The following is a 10726-nucleotide window of genomic DNA, read 5'->3' as shown; positions in this document are numbered from 1 at the left end:
GCTGTTTGTACAGGAATGCTCCTCAGCTACTCCTCTTCGAGGCGACTTCAAATGGTGGTTTACACACAAGAAACTTCCAGCTACTGAGTAAATGTATCAAAGATCAATGTATTGTCAGGACACCAACTCACACAGACAGACAGTGGGATGACAAATGCCACAGATTGGCTGAGAGCAATTACAAATTCCTTAAATATTCTCTCACGTACATTAAATTTTCGCTGCTGTGTGAAGAAAGAAACAACCAAATTAGTGGTCTGCCCTGTTTGCATCTCTGTCTCCCAGGCCTGAAATCAAGACTGTACCAGGTACCTCAAAATCTGAGGTATGCCTGCTACGGGGCATGACAATAGCCTATGAATCCTATCAAAGCAAGCATACACCACTGCCTACAGTTTGAAGTTCCAAAATGCCACTGATGAAAATTTGTCTTTGGAAAGATAAAAATTTAATGGAAGATTTTTTTGATGGCTTCTCCTTATATGAACGAAAACTGAGTGATTACTTACCTGTTTTGCTTCTCCAACATGAATGTGGTCCTTCTGTTTTTCTTCATACATGTTTCTCAAAATAGAGATGACCAACTCATTCTCTTTTTGATCATTTCTTGGCTTTAATTTCTTTAATTGAAAACACCAAAAGCAGAGTAATTGTATATTTTCATAACAGTTAGTTAATATTTAGTCTTTTCACAGTCAGTCTGTCATTAGTCTAAGGAAAAGTTCAATCCAGTTAAGCTACTACTCCAGTCCACCAGAGGACACCATTGTCCCAGGCAAAGCAGCAACACAGACAGACAGACAGACACCACCTCACTTCACACTGACGGAATTTACCTGAAAGGTAAAGGAGAACTGTAGAGGTCTCTAACTGCCATATGGAAATAAAGACTTTAAAAAATACTTTTGCACATTTGCTTTTGATGTACAGAAAACCAAAACACCGTGGTTCTGAGACGGTAACCCACAGGAAGTACCGTCTTGCAGTTACGATTCACAACCCCCCTCCTAGAAATCCTCACTGGACATTTCATTTTTTGGAAATGACATAGGTATTTTAAAAATCAGTGGACAAGGTGTACATACTTGTCTCTGATGCATTCTATTTAGGTTTGAATTACTGTAAAAGAAAATGGTTTAAAACAATTTATTACAGAATTGAATCCTAGAAACCTAATTTTTGAAAAGCATATGCTGTTTTAAGCCTTTTGATGTAATGTAGAGGATACAGTATGAATTAGTAAACACAAGGGTAGCACATCAGATTGATGAAATGATCCTTAGACAGCTACCTAAAATGCAAATAATGGTTACAACACATGGAACTGGAAAAATGTGACAACTAAAATTTCAGGCAGCTCAACTCAGAAAAAATCAACTGAAAATGATAGGCAGGAGAGGTGTACTATACCCTTGGTTTTACCAAGTTAATTGTTTGCAAACTCTCACCAGAAGCAATTAACAGTTTCCTGTGACTACTAGAAATGACTTAAAATGTCTGCAGAACACTAAAAGGCAACAGTGCCAGCTAGCTCCTGTATTCTAAGAAACTACTTAGCTCATGGAATTGCTCCCACAGAGTAACTTCCAAATTTGGTACTGGATGATGAACTGCCCCATGGAAACACACGAAGAGACTGAAATGACTCAAGAGAGGAAGGAAACTTTTTTTTTTTTTTAAAGTCTGAAATTTCTTAATCTTCAACAGTGTGCCAAGCCAAATGACACCTACTATGATGTTCACGATCTGTCTTAAAGCCAGCTATGCTTTCATCTGTGCTAAAATGGATTTCACTCAGAAAGTTAAACTTTTTCAGTTAGTTTGACAAGTATTAAGATCTAGGCAGGGAATTTTCTGATCTGGGAATGTTATAGCAATTTATTTTGGTCAAAGTAACTGTTGAAAGTTCGCACAGTACAAGGTAGAGCCTTCACCCACAAAAAAATGTGTGCAGTCTTAGTGAGAATTCAATATTTTCCTGGACAACAAGTAGTATTATGGGAAAAGGAACGAGTAAAATAAGCTATTTTCATCAAAAGACACGCTCTAGAAAAATAATAATATTGAAATTAAAGCACAAGGTGATTAACAGTCTATTAAATAAAGATAATGAATAATTTGCAGACAAAAAAAGTGAAAATCACTTTAGTGCTCCACACTGATAATAGCAAAAAGCATCAACTGCTTTAAAATCTGGTAAGAAACAGAGTTTACCTTAACCTCTTCGAAAACAGAGGCCTGTTCCTGGTTATTTAATGTTGTTAGATGCTTTTGTAGTTCTAGTTTAGTCTTAGAAGGGTGTAACCCTACCAAGAGGAACAAAAAAGAACAAAACACAGGGTCAACTTTGTCAGAATTAATCAATCACATAAATATGCACACAATTTAAGCCAAAGCTCGTCTGTTATTTGAGCTGACCCATTGCACTGATTTCATAACAGGGCATTAGAAAGAACTGTAGGTTAATTTAAAGCTACTACTGAACTCATGTTTTTAAAATGAGGGACATGAACTCTACAACGAGGAGATTTACTGAGCACAGAGCAGGATTATATTCTTAGCTGAAGATTCCATTATCACACAAGATAAAATAAACCCACAATCTACTGCCTTTTAGCAGACTGCTTTGTTGGCGTTTTATGCAGTACTACTTGGATTTTGCTTGTTGTATAAATGTAATTTCCATGGGTTTTCTCCAATTTGTATACCTTGGCCTCTTCTGAAAAAAGAGCAAATTTATTGCATGTTAGTGAAGTTTTTGCTTCGACTCTTGCTGAAAACGTTTACTGACAGTAAAGCAGACCACTCTCTCATTCAGATTATGTTTTCTGCTCTCATCATGGATTAAATTCCTTTCCTCTGTTTTCTGTGGAAAACCAGCAAACCATCAGCAGTATTTTGTACTTCAGATTATGGCATTTCTCCTTCAGAAGCAGACAATACAATTAACCAGATGGCATGATTAAAGGCATTAAGAATCATTTGCCTTTAAGAATTTTCTCAAAAATCATAGCTAGCTGAAGACCAAAACAGAGTGAAAAGTAGTTTTGGAAGTTCTCCAGTTTCATCAAATTAATACTAGATAGGTTTTAGTCCAACAAGCTACTGTCATGTGATCTCACAAGCTGCTGTTGCCCTTTATTCAACCCAGACATTGCTTAAATTAATAAAATCTAACTGAAATTTGATGAACTGCAACAAGGTGGGTTTTTTTCTTGGACTCGTTTTCTGGGCAATACTACAATTCTAACCACTGCATTTTCATGAAGGAGCATAAATCAACAGCACAAACATTGCATACTAAAAGCAGACTGTTCGGGTCATGTTTGGTGGTAGTGCAATGCCAGTATCTAAGTGGATTCCGCAGGAGAGCCGGTCATAACTATTGCAGCACACACTGTTTGGAGAAGTTCCTTATCGGCACTCCTCCTTGGCTAATACAGCCAAGCCAGCTGCAAGGCAGTAATATTTAGACTCTTTGATTAGTTTTCAAAAATTCAAATAACATGCAAGAAAGGAGTTTAACTTCTGTTAGAAAATCCTTATCTTGCCATACAGATAACTTGACACTACAGTCCTCTAAATAAAAAGACTGCCTTTCAACTCTGCATCCCATGTCTCAAGCTCTCTTTAAGCATTTCCTCCCTTGGAGTTTCATGTGTAAGACTGTCCTCCAGTAAAATTGTGAGAAAAAAATATTCAACCAGAAAGTTCTTCACACCTCACCTTCTATCTTTTCACAGAGTTTATGCAAGCTTTGCATAGGACATCCTTCACAGAGCTGGGGCTGTGCCTTGGAAGTCTGTTGTACAGCAGCTACAGTGAAAGCCTGTTTCAGCGTCATCATGATTTCATCAACCTGAAAAGAAATGAGTGCAAAAGAACACAATTTCACTCCTTCAGTGACCACCTGTTTTCCTTAACGCAAACACAACAGCCTTGTAGAATAATACTGCAGCTTGTCTGGGAATGTGCTTATGATTAGAAAGAAAAGCTGTTCCCGTGCCTTTCCTGTGCACACAGAAGCAAGTCAGAACTCGTCGTGAAGTCTTATCTCTTTCAGACCACCCAATGTTATTACTGTGGTCTAACAAAAGATACTATCTCTATCTAGAAACCTTCTCCTGTCTGCGATAGAAAAGCTTACTGCAGTTGTGATGCACGGGCCCGAACAGGTAGACCACGAAAAAAATCCTCTTCCAAAAAAGAGGCATACAGGCTAACTTTCTTTGTGCAATGAAAGGAAGTTTTACTGGATGTTAAAGGGGATTTTAACTCCTATCTTCAAAATAAATTAATAATTCCTTTGCAGACTGCTAAGTTAGTTACATTTTTGGAATCATTCTATTTCTGAGCAGAGCAGGATTTGAAGACATTCAGTAAAGTACAAAGCATGGAGCAGTAGAAGACTTTTAGGGCCCAGTATTCTATTCACTTACCAGTGCTTCATCTGTGCACTGAAACACGTAGCAAACAAAGTGGAAGCCTCCATTTTCTGAGGACTCTCTGCAGATGAACCCAAAGTGATCCACATGCCTAATTCCCTAGTGGAGAAGCAACAGTAGTGAAGCAGTCATATTTACATTCAATGTTTTGTACCTGTATTTTTCCCAGTAATAAAAGCATGAAAGGCCCAACAGCACTACAGATACGTCACATATCTCTGGTACAGCTACATTAAAATCATCTAGCCTTAATAATCCATTCTCTTACAGAACCTATTATGTCATGAATATTTTAAATTTCACTTAAGTCAGAGGTTGTTTGTTTGTTGTGTTGTGTTTTTTTTTAATTGACCGAATTCTAGTAGATTCATTAGAAAACACAAGGATGAATATATACTATTAAAGATGTATGTTAATCAGTATTGGAACTAGCAGGGAAGAATAGCTTACTCTGTTTTAATTCTTCTTTACCCAAATGGTCAACAATTGCTTTACATTTTAAGACCAAATCAAAGTAGTAGTAAAAAATGGATAAATTTTTTTTTTTTTCACTTAAAGAAAACTTGGCTAGTTAAAAAATGAAAATAGTTAAGTATATTACTTGAAGATCACTCATGGTAGCATTTATTTCTCCTAAAAAGCATGCAAATTCAGGCACTATATACTGGCAACAGTAGATAAACAGTATGTCCTGGTAAAATGCTAGGAAGTTCTTTTATTCACTGGGAATTTTTTTCTTTTACAGAAAGACTTTCAGATGAGTAGTCAGGTGATCCCATGCACATCTCCTCAGTGCACCATTCTTGGTGAAAAAAACAAAATCCTGAACCTGAACTTATGGTTAACTACATGCAGAGCCTGTTTATAGAAATTTAATTATACTCCACACTATTTTACTACCTTCTGGCTGTCACAGCACAACAATTTAAAATTGGCAAAAGAGAAGTAATAAAATGTTGCATCAAAAATAATCATTATTACAGTAAACCAGAAATTCCAGTGAAGTTTAAGCTATCTGAATATGTCAAATAGGACTTTGCTGGGTTTTCTTGCTTTTTCTTGTTAACACAACAATAATAACTGAATATTCCCTTTGTCCTTTTATCATTAAGAAAAAAAAATTAAAAAAGCATTTTAAAAGGATAAGAAGTATTTTAAAAGCATAAAAAGTGAATACTTCTATAAAACAGAATGGCCAGATATCCCAGAAGTGAATGAGTTATAGCATCAGATATCCTTAAGCAGTCTAAACAATGCTGTCTGGCTGTTAGAAATATTAAGAATAAACCTTCAGTGGATACCAGCTCAATGAAGGAAAATAATTTACTGTATAAGGAGATACCTGGTTTGTTGGAGTGGGACAATTACACGCAGATGTGCACCAATATGCCATGAGAACAAAAGGAGCAGAAAGGCATTCAAATTATGTGAAGCCTGAGCTTCTCCAACTCTAGTTCCAATGGATGACCAGGCTAAGCATTTCAGGAGACAGCTATGTGATAAAGCAAGAAGAGACTGATGCAACCTGCAGGTTCTCTCCATCACCCACATCAGAGACGTGTACAGAACATGCTGAGCCCCCTCTCTAACCTCATGTTTCTTCTTTTGAAAGCCTATTTCTTCTCCTGAAGACCCAACAGCTACAGTGGAGGGAGCTCAGCTGGGATCACAGCTCTACCCACAAAACTGCAAGACACCAGAGACTGCCAAACTCCCTTAGCTCTTTCAGATTAGCTAATTCAGACACTGTCCCAGGACTGCACACTCCTTTCTGCCATTATATCATCTCACTGGTGGATTGGGCATTTTAGAAATTAAGTACTGATTCTGATCTCTCTTAAAATTTAACTCCAGTGCCTTCAAGAAAATTTTAACAAAGTTCATGTATGATCAAGACAAGTCCTTAAGATCATTCCATCAAGTATTCTGAAAGGTGTATTCCTTGGGGAAAAGCCTTGTATGCCCCAAATACCAGTATTTGCCCAACTGGCAAAACATCTACTCAGTAGGACACTCTTCAGACAGGAGAGGAGCATTGAATCAGAATTTCAAACCTACTGTTCTGAGGAGCACAGCTGTGTGCTGACCCTCAGGGCAACTCACAAAGTCTATCTAACTAGATCCTGCCCAAGGGAACATGAGAATAAAGATTTTCCTGTGATTAGGGAGTTCTCTTCAAAGCTCTGGATCTGACAGCATGCAAACTGCTTATGTTTGCTATGAAGTTTTCAGAATGGGGACCTGTTGAAGTGATGAAATTTCTTCTCATGAAATTAAAAGCCAAAGTCATTTTATGAGAAAAAAAATCCCAATTCAAAAAAGCTAGAAAAAAAAATAGCAAATCATATTCCTTATATTTAAAAATGGGTAAATAACCCTACTGAAAAACAAAACAAAAACAACCAAACAAAAATCCCCAGCTTGCCCCAGCTGTCCCATGTCCTTGGTGCGACAGAGCCTGTTCTGCCCTCACACTGCTGAGCTGCTGCAGCAGCCAAGTGCCGATCACGTGCCCGTGCAAGCCCGAAGCCATCACTGCATCTTCACTTCTGTAACTTGCATCTCTTTCCAAACATCACCACTCAAAATAAGTCATTAGATAAACTGCACCCTCACATTGTCCATGTGAAACCAAAGACAGAGCCACAAAAATGAGAGGCAGGAGGACACAAACTAGCATAACAGACAAGGATTAATACTGCATAAGAGGGCTCTGAAACAAGCTTGCCCTCAGTGCATCTCGCTCACTACCTCTGCATGGCCAACAGTTGTCTTCTTTTGCACACATGCAACTTGTACTCTTAAAAACATGTATTTTAAAAGTATTTTTCACATACTCTTATATATCGTTTTTCTCCTTTCATGATCAATTCTTGAAAAATATGGCTCAGAGAATCCCAGATTTGCAAACTGTGAATCACACCTACTGAAACCTCAAACCAGAGCTGACAAGGGTGTCCCTTCTAGCTCCTATTATTCATCCACCATACACAGAACCAAGTCTTATCTCAGAAATTATAATTCAAAATGAGAAAAGAATGGCAGTTTTAAAAAATTACTAATTAACTAGAAACTTGTTAATAGCAATTACTGAAACTGCCAGGGTGAGAATCTAGTCGAAATGCTAGGAGAGAGAAGTACATGAGCATTCACAAGTGGAGAATAGTTAAACTAAAAAAAGAGGGAAAGAACATTCTGCAGTCTTACCTGAGAACAAAAGGATATTTCTTTAAAGCTTTTTTCAATTGCAACTTTTTTTGTATCAGGACTGATAAGGTAAACTTCAGACTGGCCAATCTAAAAAGAGCAAAATAAATAGCAAGATGATAACAAGTAACATTACACACCCATTTGTGTCACTATAAAAATGTTTCCTGGACATAAATAATTTTTTTTTTCTACTTGTATATTTAGACCAATTAGTGTATTATTACCAGAGAAATAGAGAATACTGAAACAACATGAATTTGACATTCAGAGATTTACATCCAAGTACGTGCCTCTAGCGGTATTCCACTTAATTATTTTTTGCGGTTTTATTTAAGACACACATAACATTTAATTTAAAGGCTTTAACTAAAAATATACAAATGTGCTTACTGGAGTATATTTTCTAACTTAATTTAATCTGTAGGGCACTTGTACAGCAGTTACCCAATAGCTAACTTTGGGTTGACTAACTTTTGAGGAATGAAAGGCATTTTTAAGGGGAAAAGATGGTTTTCAATTTTTCAGGTTCTGGAAGTGTCTTTGTAACATTTTAACAGCTAAAATATAAATTCCTCATAACTTCTAGCCTATCAGAAAGTCTTCTAAGGACAAGTCTCATATCAGATTTTAGGGCAGATGGGTGAAATCTGGATCCATTCATGAGCATGGTTTACACAAACCTGCTAAAACTTCAGCCACTACCAAATCCCAAAAGATGCACATTACTACATCAACAGTACCAATATACCTGTAATTTCCTAAAGAAGGGGGAAGGGAGAATTCTGTGTGAATGGATCAAGTGAGATGTGCCACCTTTGTGTGTCTAAGAATGGTAAACCACACATTCCCCCTCCACCTCTTCCTTTGCTACAACCAGGCACAATGATTTTTCCCAACTGCCTGCTGATTTCCTTGTATTGTCCCTGGGGCTGACCTCGCATGTGTTCATGGGGTTAATCCTTCCAACATCTACTCAGCAACCTCCTCCTGTTCACTGCTCTCGTCTTCCCTTCCCTGCAGTGAGAGGTTACTTTTTAGCTCAGCCCCACACGATCCTTTCACACTTGGTCCTAGTGCAGCAGATATCATCCAAAGCCAACCGAACACGGGAAAAAACCCCAACCAATACAGCCCTCTTTCACCACCTCCAAATACAGCTAGGAGACAAGCCCCAAAATAATACTAAGTTTAAAAAAAAAAAAAAAAAAAAAAACCAAAACCCAAAACAACAACAACACAAAACCACAAAACACAAACACACCCACACCCAAACACCAAACCCCAAACCAAACAAATCCTATGAAATTGGCTGGGAAAGAAGTTCTTCAGGAGGAAATATCACAATCAGGACTGTCTGAACCAGGTGAGGAGAATCAGCAGATAACTCATCTGAACATTTTTCACACCACTTACACCAACCCAGCTCTGCTTCAGTCCTGCGCAAAATCCGAGAACGAATTTTAACTAAGAAAACACAGGTTTTTTTTCCTCTGTATATAAGGTTACTTTTAAGCATTTCATATGTAGCCACACAGAATCTGATGAGCAAGACGACCTGTGCAGGCTGCATGCATACCAGTACTCAGAGCCTGCTGGACATGGGGCAGTTAGCCAACAAACTGAGTTCTGCCATCAGCTGCTAACTTGTGGATACTGGAGGCACGACCCACAATTACTTCACTTCCTTATATTCAGCTGCATTTAGAGTGGCTGAATGGCAACACAGTACTACTGTGCATACTACATAATATTTTCCCAGGCAAAAAGCAACCCAAGATAGGAAGCCAGATCAGCAGACTCCCCCCACCCCCCAATTTGGAAATGAGCCTGTCAGCAGGTGTCTGACATTACACTCAGGCTGAAGCTGCATGTGTCTCTGAGAAACATTGCATCTATTTAATATAAACTAAAAATGCACTCACTGGAATAAGAGGAGCTGGACCTAAGCCGTCCACCTGTACTCTCCCTATCTCTAAAAGCACGTGCATTTACACTGACTGGTAACGCTTTCTAGAGAAACAGGCAAGTTTAAGTTGACCTCTGGTGATGGCAACTAAGTTATTAAGGAAGTAACCGCCATCTGTCAGAACATCTGCTCTGGTGTTTGCCACTCCAAACTCCAAGAGGAGAAAAAGCCACCAAGAGCCGCAGCTCTCGCTTTACCGTGAAGAGCATTGTCCGGTTTTCGGCAATGTCCGTCGGCTGCACGACACCGTGTCCATGGAGGAGCTGGCTTCTTAGGCTCAGCGAAACTCCATCTTCTTCAAAAGACCTGACAAAACTGTTACTCCTATTGCTTCCCTCTTGCAAATCCTTCTTAAAAGCAAGGGAACGGAGCCCAGGCTGAGAAAAGGATTTCCTCATTGGCCTTTTCTCCTCCTCTTCACTGACCAGGGGCTGGAAGACAGACCGAAATTTGTTGCTGAAGAAGCCTCCGAGGTTATTGGCAGTTTCATGTTGTTGGGATGCCGAGTCGCAATCTGACTCTTTTGTACTACTTGCACGACTAAATTTCTCAATGCATTCATCTATGAGTGCTGGAGGTGCATTTTTATGTGCTACTGTCACTCGTCCACAGAACAGCACCTCAAACTTTTTGGCAAAAGGGTCTTCAACGTCTGAGAGACTATTCTGAAACTCTTCTTGACGAGCAATTTTTCCGGCTTGTCGAATAGAACTTATAATCTCAGGCACCTGCAGAAGGGGGGAAAAAAAAACAAAACAAACCAGCATTAGAATCTGGTGCATTATACAAACAAGCTTCAATACTAAGAGATGCTCCCTGCTGTTATTTTTCTGGAATGGCTAATTTGGTTTTGTTTCCTGAAAGACCATTTGAAGTGAACTTGTACTTGTCCAACAAACACATCACAGAAGTTAAACACTGACTAGCTGAACTGCACATCTGTCTCCCTGCCAGAAGTTCACCATCAGCAACACCTGGTCAAAAGAGCTTCATCTCTTGTTATGCTCTGTGTTTTTACTAAAACTTCTGCACCTGAACAAACCAGTGAAATGCTGACAAATCAAACTCCAAATGAAAGTTAAAAACACTTCAGAGAGCACAAGAG

The 10726-nt window shown here is 38.6% G+C and overlaps 1 protein-coding gene across 1 annotated transcript in view; it reads right to left on the bottom strand.

Moving 5' to 3' along the window:
* Window positions 1-10349, bottom strand: part of LOC103770790 (TBC1 domain family member 1-like) — a gene marked incomplete at both ends in the record, with an annotated part of 32755 nt that extends 22406 nt beyond the window's left edge. Inside the window, 7 exons of the mRNA XM_008938067.1 lie at window positions 510-620; window positions 2215-2306; window positions 3727-3859; window positions 4440-4544; window positions 7653-7742; window positions 9819-10052; window positions 10104-10349. Coding sequence (XP_008936315.1) covers window positions 510-620; window positions 2215-2306; window positions 3727-3859; window positions 4440-4544; window positions 7653-7742; window positions 9819-10052; window positions 10104-10349 — 1011 coding nt within the window. The remainder of the gene's footprint in view (window positions 1-509; window positions 621-2214; window positions 2307-3726; window positions 3860-4439; window positions 4545-7652; window positions 7743-9818; window positions 10053-10103) is intronic.
* Window positions 10350-10726: the final 377 nt, after the last annotated feature.

Source organism: Merops nubicus, unplaced genomic scaffold (genome assembly GCF_000691845.1).
Source record: "Merops nubicus isolate BGI_N331 unplaced genomic scaffold, ASM69184v1 scaffold39283, whole genome shotgun sequence".
In the NCBI taxonomy this organism is placed as follows: Eukaryota; Metazoa; Chordata; class Aves; order Coraciiformes; family Meropidae; genus Merops; species Merops nubicus.
The sequence above is the reverse complement of the archived record's forward strand: the minus strand, read 5'-3'. Positions and strand labels throughout refer to the sequence as shown.